Genomic DNA, 19,775 nt, shown 5'->3' with positions numbered 1-19,775 from the left:
GAATACCGAACTGTTGATCCCTAGCTCAGTTGTATTTCCTCCAGAGTGGAGCGCTGAGCAAAATTTAGTTGCAGTTCTGTCTCTAGCAACATCACATTACAGGGAACACTAGACAACTAATTCATTTTTGTGTACTAGAGTTCAGCAAGAAAAGCCCAAAATCCAGTTGCAAGTTGGAAAACCTACTTTCCATATCTCAGTAGTAAAAAGAGAGAACTTCAGCTCTGGCAGAAACTCTCAACACAGCTAAGTGAAGAAATTCTGTCATGCTTGTTCCCTACTGTTAGGATTTAAATATTCCTAAAATAATAAAAAGCTGCAAAAGTACATAATGTGTCAGATGAACAGCAAAATCACACCAGTACCTGAGAGCAAAAGCTATGATGGAGCTTGGTTCTTTCTCACAGACTGCAATAGGTACACGTTCATGCTCATACATTAGGTAGTGCTTATCCGGGTCACTAAATGAAAACAATATAGGGAGAATGTTAGTAAATCATAAAAGTTTGTGGAAAGAAAAAGTTAAGTTTTGGTCAAAACCCAGATCTCATCACTGCACTCCCAGGCACAAGCTGCAAGTCTCAGCATGGAACCAAAGCTCCCCAGATCAGTTTCTGACACATCCATAGCTATGTGGTTAAATCTCAATGATAACATGTTAGGACAATCAACACTTCAAGCAAGCTGCTCATATCAGAAGACCAGCTCCAAGTTAAAGTGAGAGTCTATTTCTGTTTAGCAGCCACTGTTTCTAATGGCACCAAAACCTGCCCGAGTTTGTTTTGACTGTCCTGCAGCATAGCCTGCAGAGTGAAGTTACGGAACAAACCTGGAGTCTTTTATGAACAAGCAGTTTAGCACAGCAAATTCCCAAAAGCCTCCTGGGTTTCTGTAAAATTTTCTTTTACTTATCTGTAGGGTGCATTCATTTAGCTTTTACCTCATTAGCCCACGGCCTCCACTACTACCATGGGGGTAGGACTCAAAGGTTAAACTCAGGCTGCCAAACATTAGGCTCGTGTCAGACAAGAAACACTACAAAGCACGCAGACCAAGTAATTGAAAGACTTTCCAGCCTGCCCATTTTCACATGAGAGGGGGACTTGAGGGCACATGCAGTAGCCATTGAACCTGACCTACACCCAGACAACGCCAATTTGAGTCCAACCCTTAGAAGAGGTCTGGAAGCAAAAACAAGAGGCAGGCATGTAGCTTTAGTAAGTCTTTGCTAAGGAAGGACATTTCTGCTCCCTCCCTGCAGCAGTGAAGTTAGAAGGCACCTTCCTCCCACCCCTTCCCCTCCCACAAGAGTTCTGAGGAGGTATGCCTGATAGGAGGAAGAGAAACTGATAATGTATATGCACAAGGGTGGATCATTAATAAGAAAAGCGGGTAACCTACAAACACCTAGGAGGAACACTGAAAACTTTTTGCCTTGAAGAAATTCTATAGCTTATTCAGAGGCAAACCCAAGTGATAATTTAAATTATATACTGAGCAAAGGAAGCATGCGCAGCTCTGTTTGCAACTTAACCAGGCTGCTAATTTTGTGCATCATATGTATTATACAGTACTTACAAGGGAAATGGAATGGGGTTATAGTTGTTTCCAGGCAAAAAGTTAGCCAAAATAGCTTTCATAGTAGACTTCTCCTTCACTTGGCTGTCTGTAGATCCCAGTGAGTGTCCATCAAACACATCTGGAACAGAGATAAGTTAAGTCTGCATCACGATATCAAACTTCAGGCTGTAAATTCAGAAGGAAGGTTGCAGACCACAGAGTTAACAGATTTGCCATTTCCTAATCAGATTTCATACACTTGCCACAGAGAAGCAAGAGAGAGAATACAAGACCACAACTGAAATATACCTTCTGAGCTGCTTGTTGTATCCTGTTCAGACAGTGTGTTGGCACCAGTCACATGCTCTGACACAACCTCTGGAGGGGTGGGCAGCTGAAGATGCGTGGACCCTGTGGAGCTCTGACTTGATAAAGTAGTCAGGAAACGATCCTCTGAGAATACAAGGACAGTTAAGGACAGAAGAGAGCATTTTACATGGCTGTCAGAAGTGATGCTTGCTCCCAGGCCAAGCTACCACCAGGGTCTACTTTCAAGAAGTTTTTACGTGGAAAGCAGGCGAGGCCACCCAGAGCAAAGGAATGGGCAAGCTGATCACTGTAGCATATAACCTCCAGAAGCTGCGTAGGCTTATACCCATTACCTTTAGTTCCCACAAACTCTCAGTATGCCTTACAGGTAAGAGGTCTCAGCACCCATAACCACTTCATGGAAGAGTCAAGAGGCATTTCCCAAATTCCATGTAGTTATTCAGTTATTTAGAAAGCCTCTGAAAGTTTTTAAACTCAAGTTCAAAGGAAAACACTTGCCAGCCAATTTAGTGTCATTAGTAATTCAGCTTCATATTAGAAGCAGACTTTGGTTTTTATAATAGTAAGCTAAAAATAGTCTTATTCCCATCTGATACAATGGGGATTCACTGTCTCTCTATCAAATTTGATACAGGCTCCCATGTTACGTCAGGGAAAGGGTTACAGCAAGCTTCTTTTGGTAGCTTAAGAAAAATGAATAAACAAACAGACCTTTCTCTCCATTTTGCAGTGCTGGAGAAGCATTGCGTGGGGAAGCATCCATGCTACTGATCTAGGCAGAACAACAAAACACCAATGTTGATGCCAAGCTGTATCCCTTCCTCTGTGGAACACTTGCAAAAGCAGATGTACCACAACAGAACACTCCCACCCACTGCACTGCCACTGTATCTGCCACCACATGAAAAAAACCAAGGCAACAGCAACCCAACTTCACAAGATGCTTATGACTGCTATCATCTCTATATGCCATTTTAAAGACTACACTCTTTGTCTGTATAAACCTACTCGTTGCTAGATGAAGGTTAAGTGCATTTTAGCATCTAATGTGTTTTAAGTGGAAAGGACACATATGCATGCAGCAGAGTAAATCCAGGGTCTCATGGGGTTTCTTAGCGCACCTTGCTAATGTTAGAAATATGGGGAGTTCAGCCTCTCTGTATGATGCTTGTATCGTACTGCCTTGCAGTCCGGACATTTTCTGAGAGTACCAGCTCCCCAAAGGGTGGTTGTTCATGCTGGCAACTGTACCCTTAGACAGAGCTCTTGAGGCTGCAGTCCAAAATCATTCATACATCCCCTCAGCCAGTTCATACAGGATACATCACAGAACAGATAGGAACCTGCAAATTCATTAACGGTTCTTACTGTGTTCTTTGCTCTACTTTTCCTGATAAATTTTGCCGTTTCTTTTTTGCAAGGGCAACAACCTAGGGTCTAATGAGGTGACTTCCTTCCTGTCTAGGCATACACCTGACAATAACCGCAGCTCTCCACTGTCAGTATTCAAATTAACACTACACAAACACCACAGAAAATAATCAAATCTTGTTCATACTTAGTCTTCTTATGAGTAATATGGCTCTCAGTCCACATCTTTAGGAAAAGATGCAATTCAAGCTTTTACAGCTGAAAACTACGTGATGCAGTAAAACAAGTTTACTAAGGGAACTGAAGCCAGTCTTAAGACTACTGTGTTGCCCCAGGAGGAAGCAAAAAAAAAAAAAAAAGGTAGCTTCTAGCCTGCTGCTCATACCTTGCTTTCTTCACCTTGCCTCAGTCTCCCAGGGCTGGGTGGTACTGACGGGCGTTTTCTCCCTTTCTCTTGTTGAAAGAGATCCTGCAATCTTAAAAAGCAAACAAACAAAACACACACACAAAAAAGAAAAAATAATCAAAAGATAGGTTACAGGTATTAAGTGTTAAAGGCACAGGTTACAGAGTTTCTCCATACTAGAATACAGCCAAGCATACCTTCACACGTCCTGAGTGCAAACTCAGATGGTTGCTAACACATGCCAAGGTTATGTTTCAAATGGCCAAAACCAGAACATTTTCTTCACCTCTGAGACAATTTCACTCAATTAATTGCTTTCCTATGCTCCCTACTTCCACCTTTATTCAAATGACACTCTCTCCTCTCAGATGCAAGCTGGCCTCTACAGCATAATACTATTATCTGGCCTCAGATGATTTTCTACTCCAATCAACCAGCTCTGTGGTCTTAACCAGTAGCGGACATTCATGACAAGCTACCATAAGACACTCTATATAGCAACAGCACTACAGGGAGAGAAAGTACAAAAGAACCTCTTCCTTTCTATAATCAACACAGTAACAGTGTTGTTCATGATTCCAACATGTGTCCTCTTACCTATTATTCCAGGCTTGCAGCGTCTCACAAAGTCCTTGCTTTTTAGCTATCAGAGACTCAAAAACAGATTGCAGCTGTTGAGGTGTGTCTAATGATGATGAAAGCAGCCTTGCTTGGATTTTCTCAGTCCAGTTTCGAAACTCCCCCTCTTCCATCTGTCAAAAGAAAAACTGTCAGGATTCTGTGACCAGAGATGACACTAGAGCTGATTGGCTTCTCCACACACTTTGCAGCCTGGGGTCTGCTGATGCAGAAATAGTCCATTACCTCCTTTTGGGCAAAGAGGTCTTCCATCTTCTCTTCTCTCGTTTTGCTGAAAGTATCCGTTTTCAGAGAAGCAAGACGATCATCAACAGCAAGATACACTTGTGACACCCTGCGAACAGGGATGCAAAGAGTTAAGCTGTGACTACTTAGAACATCTTCAACATTCTTTAATAAAAGTCTGAACAAGTTTAATGTTAGCATTTAAGAATACAAAAGACAGTTGTCTGCACAGTAGGCTGTTCCACTGAATTTACAGGGAAAGTTGGAAAAAATTCATTAGCATAGCAGAAACCCAGAAGTTACACACACCGACGCTTCTCTTCACAACTTATTCTTAGCAGGGGAAGTTGTCAGAGAGCAATACAAAGGTCACAAACACGTTATTAGCAGAGGGGAACTGTTGTGTCATTTGTGCCTGGGAAGAATCTGGGACTGCAAGCTACACCTCCACCAGAAGGGCTCAGAGAGAGTGAGTAACTATTTCAGCTCTAAACAAAGCTTCACAGGTTCTGAAGTCAGGCAGTCACAGAGACATCAGCCATCCAGGAATGCTGCCACCAGGCAGAACAGCAGTTAGGCTGGATTTAATACAGTTTCTATCATACCTGTCTCCCACTTTTTTGTTCCTACATTTAGAAGGTGTCTAGGCTCACAGTAGTTTACCTTAGACTGCAAGAAGGTACCAGACTGTCTGCTGTTACTATATTCAATAGCTAACAAAGGCAATGTGGCTTAGCTGCCACATGACCAATATAATGAAAACAGTTTTGTTTGGACAATAGGTTTGAGCAATGCCTTTGCAGTTTTTGTGGGCTGAAGGCAGAATTTAATCTTGGACAGATCTTCCAAAAAGGAATGTTGGGGTAAGGGTACAAAGTGTTACCTGCAATTTTCACATTAAGCCTCCTAGGACCACCTCCTCTGTTCCATTTTTAGTATTAGCGGGAGAAATTAGAAATACTTCAGCTGTGCTTGAGAAGGCATTTTGTAAGAAAAGGTGACATTTCAGACACCAGCTGATGGTCAACCTTGCAGTGGCTATTTGGCAACATCGTTCAGAAACATGCTGTATCACTCTACTACCAGTGCAACATTCAGTGATGGAGAAGAGAATACTCTTCATATCTACTGGCTGTGTTTAAGCTGAATTACCACCACATGAAAAGGCAAGGGATTAGTACAGAGAGAGCAGGTAAAGGTAATAAAGAAGATTCCAATACCACCCTCCGTTAGAGGTATATGCACATATAAATGTGTTTAAAAACATTACTTTTCTATTAAATAATGAATATTTAGCAAGTCTTATCTATACTAGAAAAAAATAGTTTTCTGTTCTGTTAATAAAAGTCTAAAATACAAATAAGGTGAGGAAGGCATTAAAAACAAAGCTTACTTTTGAGAGAAATCCTTCAGATCCTGCAAAATAGTAACCTTTGACGGAGCCTGCCTTTTGATGTATATTTTGGGGAGTGGGACACACACTTCAAGCAGACGGATTGGAGAGTAGCTGAGAAAGCAATACGACAGCTGTTAACAAGACTCTCCCCACATAGTACTAATTCTACACCACATTGCGGTTTGCGGCCCTTCTATGAAGGGGGTCACTGTCAATGTGTCCCAGGCTTTAGTTACTTTTAGTAGCAGTAACACCCTGTTCCTTTATCTTGTATGCAAAAATTAAAACCACAGGTCATGTTCCAAAAACAAATTCCAAAAGTTTTTGAGATTAGACAGGGAATAATGTTCCCCTACTGTATCATGAACTGGAGCCATCCATTCTTAGGAACACTGCCCACCCCATCCAGCACAGTGATGGCACCCACCATGCCCTCTGCAAGCCAGCACACAATCCTGCACTTGTGGTTTTACTGTCCTTTTGCTATCCCATGCTGTACTCAAAGTGAAGGACAGACCTGATGAATCCTTCCTTACAAGAGCTATATGCTTCGCATAGTACTACAGAGAGAGAAGGAAGTTTTTAGCAGTGGACCTCACCTGAAAGATGCCACCATCTGATTATAGGAAAAATACTGGTGATAGTCATGGTGAATGGAATGACCACAAGGCTCTGCATTGGCCCTTCGAGTGTACTGGTGCCCATAGAATCTCAGCTCAAGGTATTTTGCAAAAGACATAGACCAAGAATCATTGGAAAGGGGAACAACTGGTGTCACCTGGAAAATTGAAAGCCAAGTGTCTTAATTTCATCCTTCAACCAAGATTAAGGACAGGCTAACCTAGATAGCAATCTAGTATTTCTAGTACCAGAAACCATGACCCTGAAACAACAACAAAGATAGCATTTACTCAAAGCTAAGGCTAACACATAGTTACAATAAATCGGGTGGACAACAGCTGCTAGTTGATGATGACAGATGCAAAGTTGGGGGACTGCAAACATATCTTTGATGGAAGCTTATATCTGGGATGTTATTTCTTTGCACAGAGACAATTTCCAGCAACCCAGTCAGCAGCAGTGGTTTCATCATGTACTTTTTTCTTGGTGATCTTCAGCTACAAATACAGTGGTATTGCTCTGCAGTGTATTTCGACTTCAGCAGTGCTTGTAAGCTTAGAGTAGCCACTGCTTTATGCATACTTCATAGCCACAAACTTATTAATGTTTACGTGAGCACACAGAAATAAAAGGTTATAGAACAGGTGTATACACAGCAGCATAGGGCTTGCCTTCACTAGTTACATTAACTTCCTCCAGGTATCTTTAAATCCAACACCCATGTTTAAGCCAGTATAAGTAGGTGAATTGAGTCATCCATATGGCTAATTGACATGTTCAGCGTTTCAGGCACTGCATGAATCTTTTTTTAATTAAGTTTTATTCTCGTGTCTTTGTAGGCTCTTAAGTTTTGCACTGTTTAGCTAGAAATGAGTAGCCAACTGGTAATGTTTTCTTAGCTAAGTTACAGAACAAGTTTCAGATAATACACAATATTCCTATCTTGCGTTTTTTAAAGCATTTCATCATTCCTCTAATGAAGATTTTACTTACTTTCTAATGACTACTAAAGGAATTCCAGACATGACGTTGACATAATGCAGATTGTCCAGTCCATAGCAGATCAAAGAATATGAAGTGGTTTTAGCCAATTACTAAGCCAGTAGGTCTCAGTGTCTACACTTCCCCATACATATGTAGATTCTTTTGATGCTCGTACTAATTCACTGCAGGGAAGGGAACCACAGTCCTCACCTCTAAGACGGCAACTCCATTTTTTCCAGAAATTAGTTTCCAGCAATATATCAACTTCACTTAAATCTATCCTCTCAGAGCCAGCTTTGACACTTTCCAACAGGGCTACCTCACACAAGATGTTTCACCCTCAACAGCCCCAATTCTACACGAGAAATTCATAGATACATGAGAAGATCTGTATCAATAACATGTTTTGTGCTAGTTCAGCCATAGCTCCAGGCAGGGGTGAGCACTTTCTCAAAAATGCTGCCTTTCCGTACTAGGTCAGTCACAACAGGAATACTAAATTGGAATAGCAACAATTCGTAAATCCACATCCTTACCTGTTTGCACAGTCTACACCAGGAGTAAGTAAGAATCGTGTGCTGGTAGCCAGGGACCGGGGAGTCCAGCTCCTTTAACACAATTTGCACACAGCCTTGCCCATGAACAAAGCGACGAATGTGGTGCACCATTGGTGTTTCACAGAACATGCTGGGGCATTGGTAGGAAGGCCTTATAAAGAGAAATGGAAACACTTATGAATCACCATTGCTAGGCACTGCTGAAGAATTGATGCAACATACCTAATATGCCTTTTAATATCACTGAACTATTTATCTCTACTGTAAAAGTTTCCTAAGCTATTAGAGAAGGCTGTTTCTGCAGAATGAATTGTACTCATTTAGAAATAGCATGTAGAGAAGCTCCCTTGCCAGCAATGGCTCTATAGGTCCCAAAAGCAGTGACTGGATACCGGTTACTATCACAATCTTTTTACAATGAATCACTTTCTACCAACATACTCCATTCAGTCTGCAAAAGACAGATCAAGCACCTGGAAGTGCCTGGCACCAAATTAGAAGACCATTTTGGCAGTGTACCAAAGCAAAGGCTACTGAAGACAAAGATGTGCCAAAGAGCCTTCAAAATGGTAACGGTTTGGCTCCTGAAGGAAGAGGTGAGCAAAATAGTATCATATAACCTCATTGAACAGAAAAAAAATGTGACCTTTCTTTGGATGATTTCTTTTAAGTCAGGGAAGAGAGACTGACATCAAAAATAAAATAAAAGTACCAAAGTGAAATACGAAATTCTGCAAAAACAGAAAAAGCCTAAAAAAACTCAGATCCTCCTTGCTCATACGGAGAGAAAAAAAAAGAAGAATTTTAATTACTGAAACTATGGAGATTGAGTAGCACGCATTTTAGCACACATTAGCTAGTCACCAGAGAGAAACAAGAACTTAACTGGGCTGCTAAGCTCCTCCTCCTCATTGATCAGCACAAGGAGGAATACTTGTTCCTCCAGAGAAAGCTGAACATTAACAGCATTTTGCTACTGCAAGTGGCCAATGGAGAGAAGAAAGTAATCTCATCTTTTGAGGAGCCACAGGCTACCTATCCAGCTTCACAGCCTGCTCAGACTCTGTATGGGGTTCTGGCAGTACTGATTATTACTGAAACATAACAACTTGCACCTCTGTCAGATTAAATGAATTACACAGTACTTTGCCAGGGCTAAAAGTGTTCTGGACCATTTACATTAGCCACCTTGCAGATATGACAAAGCCTTACACTGAGAAATTCACGTAACACTAAAGGAGTAGGATTTTTTTTCCCAGAACGCATATGAAAGTTCAAATAGGAACATCAGAAAATTGTGATCAGTTCAGTTGCTTGTCTTGGGAAAAAAAAAAAATTTGGAATACATGCTCAGAGTCTTAAACAGGCCCTTAGAGCCCTAATCTCTACAAGAAAGTGCTAAGTGAAGACATTTGTCTTTACGAACTTGTCAGTCTTGTTTCGTAATCTGTTCCACTTCCTCATTAAAAGAAATAAGAGGGACAGGGCTGAAGTGGGAAAGCAGTGGATGTATTTGCTTGTAAGCAGTGAGCATGAGTAAGTGAATTCTTGAATCCAATTCCTGTTTCACTACAGCACGTTAATAAAGCAAAGGGAGCAACAGATTTAAGTGGTAAGCTTTATTATGACACAACCAGCTCTGCAGACTTGCATGCTACTCTAAGTGCACAGGAAGTAGCGTCTATGAAGAGGGTGGCAGGTCAACTTCAGAGGTACCAAAAGCTTTTGTTTTTTTAAAGTGAGATTTAGATCAAGTTCCTCCTCACCTGAAACAGTAGCGCTCCAGAAAAATCCCTAGGGTCAGGTCATTTTTCCCATAGAACTCCATGGTCACAATCCTAAAGCAGACAAAGAAGAGCTTTAGAGTGTGGATGCTGCCACTGTTAGCTGTGCAATGGCCTTCAGGTGCACAGATCTGCACCCACTCCTGGATTGTTTTAAGCCTTGTATACCTTCAAAGGCTTTTTTTCCTCTCTTAACTACCCTTCCTAGATCCCTACTGTGAAGTTTGCTAATAATGAGATCAGAGTCCTACTAGAACAACTTTAAACTTGATATTTAAAAGTTGAATACAATTCGACCACACTTTTGAAGATCATGTTCAAGAATACCTAGGCACAGAGGTCTAGACAGCTTGAAGCCTCAAAACATTAACATTTAAACAGTTTCAAAAAGGGCACATCCAGAAGATTAAAAAAGCCTTAAGAAAACCTCATTCTTCTAGAAGATTTAATAGCAATTTTTGATTTTCAGAACCTGAGGGGGACCAAGCCACTTAAAATGTGTAAGTATCAGTTTAAGTGTCACAATTCAGACCTCTCCAATATCAGTAATTTACATCCTCGTATTGTTGCTCTTTAGTGAGCTTATCACCACCTTCTTTGGTTCATTCCTAAGCTTTTACAGGAACTCTAGACCTTTCCCTGTAAGATAACCATCTCCATGTTCTCACCTGAGCTACATGATGAAACACCACCACCTGTCCTGTTTAGGAGAACTAAACATGTGTCATAAGTTGCACACAATTAACAAAGTACATCTCCCTAAGCTGAAAATACAGTTAAAGCTCTTACCTTTCTCATATTGTAGTCAGTGGCATTAACAATATATTCAAATGCCACTCTCAGATAATACAGTCTAGAAGTACTCAGTCTCCCTCAAGGCTTGTTTTCAGGCTTGGGCATTCTGTGTCTATATACACTAACTTTTCCCCACAAGACTGTATGCAGTGCCCTCCTCACACATTCCTCTGCAGTGAAAGGTCCAACTAAAGCAGTCAGTTTTAGGCTGGGTTTTCTCACTCATGCCTTGGGGACTACAAAAGCTATCGGATACAGCTCTGGATCCACCTGACCAAGCAAGACAAAATTCTTTCAGCAACAGTTCCTGTTACAGGATGGGCACAACCTACCAAGGAGTCCTCAAAGAAATACCACTATGAGGTGAGCATTGACCTTGACTTCGAGAAAAAAGATAGCAACTATACAAGCTGTAGAGGAGTAGTTTTCATACCAGGGGCTAACACAGGCACTTGGAGCATTGCTGGACTGAGCAGAAGAGCTACTGAAGAGAACACAGAGCCTCTGATGGTTTACTGGACTCAAGCAATCCACCTGGTAGAGAGAAAACAACTCATTTACTGGTTACAGACACTTCTATCCACACACAACTCCTGATGACAAAATTCTATTCCAGTAGTTTTATTTACAGATGAATCTCTTCTTGCTCCTTTTGTACAGATTAACCTTGCATTATCTCTGAACTTCAGGCAGACTTGTAGCATGTGTAACTGCTAACTGCCATTTTTAGAACAGCAAAACTGATGTGCATAATGAAACCAATGCACACGCATGTGTTTCTGGGGAAAGAAAGCTAAGGGAAACCAAACAACAAAAACCCTGAGACATCTGGAGTCTCCAAAGCACTGTACAGTTTAGGACACCTTGGAGTCAAAACTCTGCCAATATATATACCTCAATTACTCATTCAGGCTATAGAAAGACTTCCTACTTTCTGCCCTCTGTGAGGAGGTTTACCATGCTGCTGCTGGAATGGAGAGGATTCCCCTTCCACACCCTACAGAACTATGAAGTTGCCAAACACTTTTCACCAAATAAATTTAAAACAGCATCAACCTGTCTGATCCAGAGCAAGGACTACAGTTTACAGGATCATGGCCTGTGAAGCTACACAGATTTACACTGAAGGACCAGTTAAAAAGTGACTTCTGCTCATCAACTTGGGGGCTAATTGGCTCAGGGACCAAAATGTTTGACTATTTCAAGAGGTCAGTTCTGCTACTCTTGTTCATAGACTTTTTTCCTGAACAGCTTCCAGTTCAAGAAAGTCTCAAGATCCTTTTCCTCAGATACAAGTTAGTTACTTTCATGGCAGTTTCCCACAACTTTAAATATTTTGATTACAAGCACACACAACCTTGCTTTGAATTTTCAAAGAAGATTTCCCCCCCTCCCATTATGAGATAGTCACATTTCTTCAGATCACCCAAACTTTTACAAATAGTCAAATACTTTGATGTAATTAAAGCCTACTGCTGTTTCCATGACATTAAGACCTCTGAAGATGAAAATATTACACGTTTAGAAATCACCAATACAAGCAGCAAGAAAGCTCAGTTTTAGAAAATACTTCTTTAAGTTTGCTCCCCCTTCATGTATTCATTTTCAGAAATCAGTCATGTACAGCTGAGCTGAACAATCAGTGTAATACACTGATTTTTGACTGACTTTGTACATTTCTTAGAAAGTCAAGTCTCACAACCTTTTCCCTTCTCAGGGAAATTTTGCAGTCAGACTCTTGTTCTGCTTTCTTATATCCACACAATCCCTGGTTATATTGACTTCGTTAAGTGCCCAGCACTGCAATCTAAAATGCAGTTTTGACCTAGTCAAAAAACAATGCTAAGAAACCACAAAAAAACCCACACAACTCTGGTTTAACATGTAATATGAGACACTGCACCTTCTGTGTTACCAGGAGAAACTGATGTAACCTGGGTTTTCAGTAACATAGCTTTGAACCTTACCTTATGAGACCATGAGGATTCACTCTGAGTCAGTCCCTTCTCATCCTCTTCAATTCTGCACCCAGTTTTTCCAGTATGAACACTAGACACATCCTTACTTTGGGCAAAGGGATCTGTGCTTTTCTGCAGTATCCTCCCTCCCCTGGCCCGATAGTCAGCCAACATTCTGGCTAAGCTCTGGCTATCACCTAGATGTTCTGCTATTCTAGTATTAACCAACTCATGAGAAGGTAAGATTTGGACAGCCTTGGCTTGGATACTCCCATTCATCCCTTGTAGTCCAGAGAGATCCCGCAATAATTGCCTCTTCCTTCTGCTCTCCAACTCTTTGTATTCCTTATTGAGGAGAGGAGACCAATAAACTTGCTCAGGGAAGTATTCCCGGGCAGGGCACCTCATGCCTTTTTCAGTCAAAAGAAATGGTTCACGAAACGTCATTACAGGAGAAATACAGAGAATGACATCTTTCAACTCCTGCTTAAATGCTGCAGAGTAAGTCTTAAGACGATCCTCAGAAGAAGTTACCTCTTCTGTGACATATAAACCAGTATCATCCTGGAGAGGGTCTCTGAAGACTCTCATCTGACTCTTAGATTCCTGCAGATCGTCTGCCTGTTGAAGAGGCTCTAGTGTCTGACTATCCAGAGTGACAAAGTGCTGGTCCATGCCATGGAGGGGCAGCAGAGATGTTTCAGGTATTGCAGGAGGTACAGAGTTGAACACTGGAAATGGTGACTCCACTTTGTGGTGCTCTTGCTGTTTTGAGGATGCCATTTCCAGTTGGCTGTTCTCTTGGTCACCTCTCTCAAACAAACCTCTTTGTTCAAGCAAGCTGACCTCATCAAACGAAACCGACTCGGAGATTACAGGCAGCTTTTCACAGGATAATTCAATGTCTCTGACTGTTGTGCCGAAATCCTCGCCATTGAAGAGGTTCTGTTGCTCGTTTTCATCTCCTGGCTCCTCAATTAGAGAGTGAAAGGAGGTATTTTTGGTCAGAGTAGGGGGCATGGCAAACTCATCCATAAGGAAAGAGATTTCCAGCTGGGAATGATAAGCCACACAGACCATGAAGATCAGGATCTCCTTCACACGGGCCAGCTCGTACTCCGCAGCACCACACAACTTAATAGTGCAACCCAGGTGCTGGGGACACCCTTCAAAGAACATCAGGGTTTTTGTCTGATCTAGAAGATAAAAAAAACAAATCATAGGAGTTAGGATGGCAACTACAGTTAACCTGCTCTTAGGTGTCTCCCACACTGAAGAGGCTGTAACAAAGAGTAAGAGCAAGCAACAGTGGTAGCACAATCCAGCTACAGAAATTCACATCACTGTACTGAAGTAACTTATTTTTGCCAGCAAAACAAGCATTTGCTGTAAAACTTCTCCTGTTTTGTAAAACAAGTCATCATAAAGCCACATGGAACACACTGGAGTAAACAGTATATTCTAAGACCACTGCAGACTGCAGCAGTGAAGCAAAAGAACCACTACCCTCCCAGGCACATTTACTCATCCTTTCAAGTCAAAAGCCTACAAGATTTTGAGTGCAATTTAAGGACCAGAATGGGAGCAAAGACTGCATCTCTACAAAGATTTGCATCCACAGCATTTATGTATGCCAGCACCACTGGAGACCTGTCAAGCAGCATTTCTTCCTTCTTCCTTTGCAGACTTCTACTGCCTAAAAGAGGTTACAGAGAAAAAGGAAGCAAATTTATCAAAGGTGTACAAATTGCAAACAAGGCCAATTTTGGTTGGATATGTTAAGATTGGACCAGATGATCTTTCGAGGTCCCTTCCAACTCTGGCTGTTCTGTGATTCTCTGCTTCTATGCAGAAAAAGTGTTTATGCTGAGGATGGTTAAGCAACTGAACAGGTGCCCAGACAGGCTATGAAATCTCCATTCTGCAATAATTTGAACAGCTGGCGGACAAAGCCCTGAGATATCTGATCCTGCATTGAAATTAATCCTTCCTGTTTTGAACAGGAAGTAGGACTAGAAAAACTCCAGCGTGGCGGAAAGAGAAAAAACAGTCTGGAAGGAAGAAGCCAGCCTAATTAAAATCTAGTGTGTCTCATCTTAGTAAGATCATGCTTTTGTGTCCATAGCCAGTTCACTGTAGTTCCAAGGGGTAACAGAAGAAAAGTGAGTAGGAAGGATAATACTTGATCACACAAGGCACTCAACAGTTCAGATCTAGTTAAGAGCAGCAAAGCATTTATCCTTTCACACACACAAGCTAAGACATATCAAGCTTTACTCACCATTGGGCAACTGAAAAACTTGCATATAGAATTTATGACAGGTTCCCAAACGTGGTTTGGTCAACAGTTGATCCATTGACATCACTAAGTCTCCCTGGGTCATTCGACTTACCCGGTCTAATACTTGCTGTAAAAATGGAAAGAACGGTAAGAACCTACAGTACAAAGAGGACACTAGCATCCTTAGCTTGCTCTTAAAAAAAAGGGAAAAGGAAAAAAATGCTAGCATGATCCAGGAAACCTCTCACTGAGACGTAAACTCTGGGTTAAACTCAGTCACACAAACATACACCCACAATATACAAAAACCTTAGAAAAGAAGTTGGGTAAATATTTCTGGTGAGATGTAAGATTTTGCCCTTCCTTGGAGATACCTGGATCTGTTCAAGGGAAAAAAGTTCCAGGAGATACAGTACAGTCAGCATAGTGCTGGCTATCAGGCGCTCAGCCAACTCCCATAGCCACTCTCTGTTTGGCTGTCTGTACCCTGCCTCACGGGGACAGAGAGGCTCTCTGGGGATCACGAAGGACCCATGTGGATTTGCTACAAATAAGAGTCAGAGTTAACTAGAACCAAGCCAGGGTACAAGGACCTACCAAGGAAGGACACAGCAGAATAGCTGTGAAGAGCTGAGGAAGAGTTACTCTCTAGGTTTGCCTGTCTTGCCTTCTTGGAAGAGAAGTACCATTAAAAAATAGTCCAGGTTTGGTTAGAGGAGAAATTAAGACAATTTGCTTTTTCCAGGGAGCTTGCTACAAGGAGCAATTACAAGGCCCAGTCTGACTCTGACAGGAAATGCTCACCGGCTTGACATTGATGACCAGAGTGATACCATGCTCTAAGAGCATGTCCTGGGCAATTCGGGACACAGTCTTCTCAACAAGGACCAAATTAGGCCTGACATCAACTATCCGTTGTACGTAGTTCTTCAAGAACTCCCTTTCCTGCAGGCAGGAACAAAGTAGCGCAGTTAACTACTGCAAATCTGAAAAAACACTTAAATGCTTAATATTACTTTCTCTCTCATTTATATACTGACCTTTCCTATGAAACAGGGAAACCAGATATCCAGAAAGCACCATCAGTTGCCCATTGTGCACATTTCCCCACCCCCAAAGCACAACATCTACTTTATCAGTAATTTGTCATATGCACTAATTGCACATGAGGATATAGTCCAATGACAGTCTGAAGTAAAAGACTTGCAGCAGAATCCAAACATACATATATATGCACCTTACATGGAAAAAGGTGCTAGAATTAGAGCATCCGAAACCAAAGCTGTTTGCAATACTGTGTTCTCCACCTTCAGATACATGCTAACGTAGAGTGCTGGCACTCCGAGATGCTTCCGTTCATGAAGAGTATGCCAGTGCTCTATACCTCTACAAGTCTATACGCTGAGCCTCAGTCCCTAAATCCGTACTTGGGGACAGTGTTTCTGGAGTGGGATCCCAAATTCTGTGCACAACAAAAATGCTCTTCTAACCATGCCCACTTTCTGGCCTCATCTCACTACCCTCCCTGCCCCCTTTTATTACCATGCACAGAAAGAGGCAGCAGGGCTGCAACTCTGTCAGAACTAAAGGCCTACGCTGCTAGAGGGAGGATACAGCTTCCCAAGCCCAGTATTCTCAGTTTTGTTATTGCAGCTCACATCTGTCACATTTTAAAAGATCTGTGCAAGAGAAAGATACCACAAAAGCGGTCTGCCAGCTCCTCAGAACACAAACATTCATGTCAGCATAGCAAAGATAAAGCTTTTGCTAGAAGCTAACCTTTTTCAATTGAACTAGTATTTCTGTAGTATTTTCTGTTCTATATGACTTTAATGCAGATACACAAATAGTTACAATCACATTCTGAAGCAGACACTGAAATGCTCAGAGAAAAATATTTAGAAAGTATAGTAGATACTTCCACTCCATTCAGACAAAGGACAGGTCTCTAGTTTTTTTACTAGAAAACCAACTCAGTAGGTAGAGACAAGTTTTATTGCCACAGCTTTCATACCTGTAATCCTGTCTATTAATCACCAGAGTGGTCTTAAATGTGTGCTAAGGAAATAGTTAAATACGAAACAAACATGATGGCCCAAGCTCAATATGGCACCAAATACCCTTGTCACAAGTAACCTGATAAACACCTGAAGTCCAATTCTCAGACAGGAATGCAGTGTGTTAAAGAAGAGGTCTAACTGTTTCAGTGTTTTCATACTTAGGGCACCTCCCTGCTCACAGGGGCAGGGCACCTGTTCCAGAGTGGCATTTTTTCATTCATCACTCCATTAGGTTGGTTGTTGCCCCATTTGTTCAAGCCTGACAAGAAATAATATGAGTGCAACCTAACACCCACCTACACTAACTTGTCTAATATTTCTTTGTGCACCTAAACCATATCTAGCTCAGACCTTCTGAACCATATGTTCCTTATACAATGTATTATTAAAAACAAAAAGTGTTTTCTAAAATGCTGCATTTAATTGTGAGGATAAGATCGCTCTCAGTATGTGTAACTTGAGGACAAAAATCCTCAGCACAAGACTACTGTACTGTATGTACTGCAGCTGTTTTCTTAGCCAGCTGCTAGAAGAGGAAATTTTTCTTTCTTATGCAATCCCACTCACCCATCTCCACGTTACACACTGAAGAGCAAAAAAATCAGATGCGCATCATTTTGTTTTAATCACTAAACCTCAGGCAATTTTAATGAAGAACAAAAGGATCCTCTCACCTGAAGTACTATAGGGTCTATGCAGGTAAACTTTGTTTCTTCTCGATAGAGGTACTCAATTGAGCACTTCAGCAGAAGAATTTTGGGATTTTTTAAGCAAGAGTTCATCTAAGAAAGACACAAAAATAGTAAAAACAAAAATACAAACACCTGGAAGGGAAAAAGCACACATGAAAGAAACAGACTTCCCACGACTGATTTTTTCGCCCCCTCCCCTAAATATGTCTCAGCTATTTGCCCCCGCACCCAACTAGACATTCTTCTTTCTTATGAAGATGTCACACCCAGTTGTTGGAATTTCACAGCTACTATCCAGTAATAGAGCAATGCTAGAGGTTCCTACAGTCACCTCCAGGAACCCCAAAATCTTGGTACACTTTGGAGCCTCCATCCAGACCACTTCTGTCTTGACCTCCTGCCTTATTTAAAGGCTCACTTTACTATACTGTCATAAGTCAGAACCCCAAATGCCTTTTTCTGGCTAAAACTTGTGGTAATTATTAGATGCTTTCTGGGGTGGTAGGGGTGGAAAGGATGTTTTTCTACACATGCATGAGGAAAGCTTCCCCCTCCTAGAATCTCTAGGCTTAAAGAAGAGAGCTTGGAAAAGAAATGCTTTAAAAAGCCATTCTTGTTTAGGGTCTCAAAGTACAGAAAGCTCACAAACGTCCTGAGTGGCGAGAGAAGCTTCACAACAGAACAAGGAAGTCACAGCACACTTGTTTCCTCAGCATACACTACAGCCAGTGCTTGATTAATCAAGCCTGCATTACCTTTTTGTGTGCAACATTCTTAGTGCAAACAAATCCATTCACCACCATGGAGTCAAATTTCTTTCCACCAGGGATCTAATAAAGCAAAGAACATTTTTAGAACATATAGTCATATGCTCCCGTAACTTCTAATGCAGTAAACCTAATACACAGAATAACTATTGTAGGTTATGTACAAGCTTTGATCAGATACAGTCCTGCTGGACACACAACACTTTTCCTTTAAAGCCTGGCAAACTAAGGACAACATGAAAACAAGTAATAAGTTCCAGGATCTCTACACTCCTACCAACAGATAGCTATTTGTTAAACCAGGTACACTCTGGAAGATAAGGGAACCTAACCTTCTATAGGCCATGGGGAGCATATACCTCTGCACATGCCACTTCCACTAACAACAAACGAGTTTTAAGGAAAGGAAAGAGAGAAGGGAAAAGAAAAAAGAAAAACAAGAGAATCAAACAAACCTCTACTTACTATTTGAACACATCAAATACTTGACTGGTGTGCCTACAGTCACAACCAATCACAGGAGTAATAAACAACATGAAACAGGTTTCTAAATAACATGTTTCAGAGGACGTTTCTGTTATCAGCACGTAGAAGCAGTAGACGGTTACAAAGAACTTCCACCTCTGAACATCTGCTCTTTCAACTGGAGTTTCAGGAGAGGCAGCAACAACCGATGTCATCTGAAGAGACGCCACAGAGGTACCACCAGAACCATAAGGCTCTCCTCATTAACTTACATGGCTTCCAAACAAAACAGGCCTCCTGAGGCAAATTTTGCCAAAGAAAAATAAGCCCAAGCCTTTGATCCCCAGTCACACTAGCTCCTTGGATGTTAGTTTCACATCAGACTCTCAGAAGAAACTCTGCATGCCACAACTCCAGCCTTACAGTTCGACAATGCCAACACTGGGCCATCTGGCAGAACTGGATACACCATGCCATAACAATTAAGTTTTCCTCTTGAAGAAAGTCATTGTACTTGGCATGGGAGGAGTTCAATCCTCCATAATGGATAGTTACAGGGCAACAGATTGCTACACAGAGTCCTGCAAGTTACTTAACCGGCATTCAGTACATCTCCAATCCAAGCACAAAACAAGCAGAAACCAAAAAAGGAAGCAAGTCATTACAGAGGTGTTCCTCTTTCCTACCTTCTACAGCCTACAGCCTGAAAGAAGAGGTCAGCTCCAGGCCATTAAAGTACCTTTCACAGGACGCAAGGTTCCTTCTGTGCAACTTCTTCTAGAACCCCACCTTATCCAAAGGCCATGTTGGCCAATTACACCACTGAACATGCTAGGGGCAGTGGGAAGGGGACTCTTCTCTTCCAACAAGGGGTGCTGCCAGCA

At 41.6% G+C, this 19,775-nt stretch overlaps 1 protein-coding gene across 1 annotated transcript in view; it reads right to left on the bottom strand.

The window, feature by feature from the left end:
* PIKFYVE (phosphoinositide kinase, FYVE finger containing) overlaps nucleotides 1-19,775 on the bottom strand; it is a 62,690-nt gene that overhangs the window by 9,123 nt on the left and 33,792 nt on the right. The window contains exons 15-31 of the mRNA XM_010282926.1: nucleotides 18,415-18,489; nucleotides 17,642-17,749; nucleotides 15,712-15,852; nucleotides 14,908-15,034; nucleotides 12,636-13,822; nucleotides 11,102-11,202; nucleotides 9,856-9,927; nucleotides 8,069-8,240; nucleotides 6,527-6,705; nucleotides 5,925-6,038; nucleotides 4,532-4,640; nucleotides 4,265-4,419; nucleotides 3,647-3,737; nucleotides 2,602-2,662; nucleotides 1,870-2,013; nucleotides 1,579-1,699; nucleotides 366-461 (exon numbers count right to left, since the gene is read on the bottom strand). Of these exons, the coding sequence (XP_010281228.1) occupies nucleotides 366-461; nucleotides 1,579-1,699; nucleotides 1,870-2,013; nucleotides 2,602-2,662; nucleotides 3,647-3,737; nucleotides 4,265-4,419; nucleotides 4,532-4,640; nucleotides 5,925-6,038; nucleotides 6,527-6,705; nucleotides 8,069-8,240; nucleotides 9,856-9,927; nucleotides 11,102-11,202; nucleotides 12,636-13,822; nucleotides 14,908-15,034; nucleotides 15,712-15,852; nucleotides 17,642-17,749; nucleotides 18,415-18,489 (3,053 nt within the window). The remainder of the gene's footprint in view (nucleotides 1-365; nucleotides 462-1,578; nucleotides 1,700-1,869; nucleotides 2,014-2,601; nucleotides 2,663-3,646; nucleotides 3,738-4,264; nucleotides 4,420-4,531; nucleotides 4,641-5,924; nucleotides 6,039-6,526; nucleotides 6,706-8,068; nucleotides 8,241-9,855; nucleotides 9,928-11,101; nucleotides 11,203-12,635; nucleotides 13,823-14,907; nucleotides 15,035-15,711; nucleotides 15,853-17,641; nucleotides 17,750-18,414; nucleotides 18,490-19,775) is intronic.

This window comes from Phaethon lepturus, unplaced genomic scaffold (genome assembly GCF_000687285.1).
Source record: "Phaethon lepturus isolate BGI_N335 unplaced genomic scaffold, ASM68728v1 scaffold25492, whole genome shotgun sequence".
Lineage (NCBI taxonomy): Eukaryota > Metazoa > Chordata > Aves > Phaethontiformes > Phaethontidae > Phaethon > Phaethon lepturus.
This window is presented reverse-complemented; position numbering and strand designations above follow the sequence as displayed.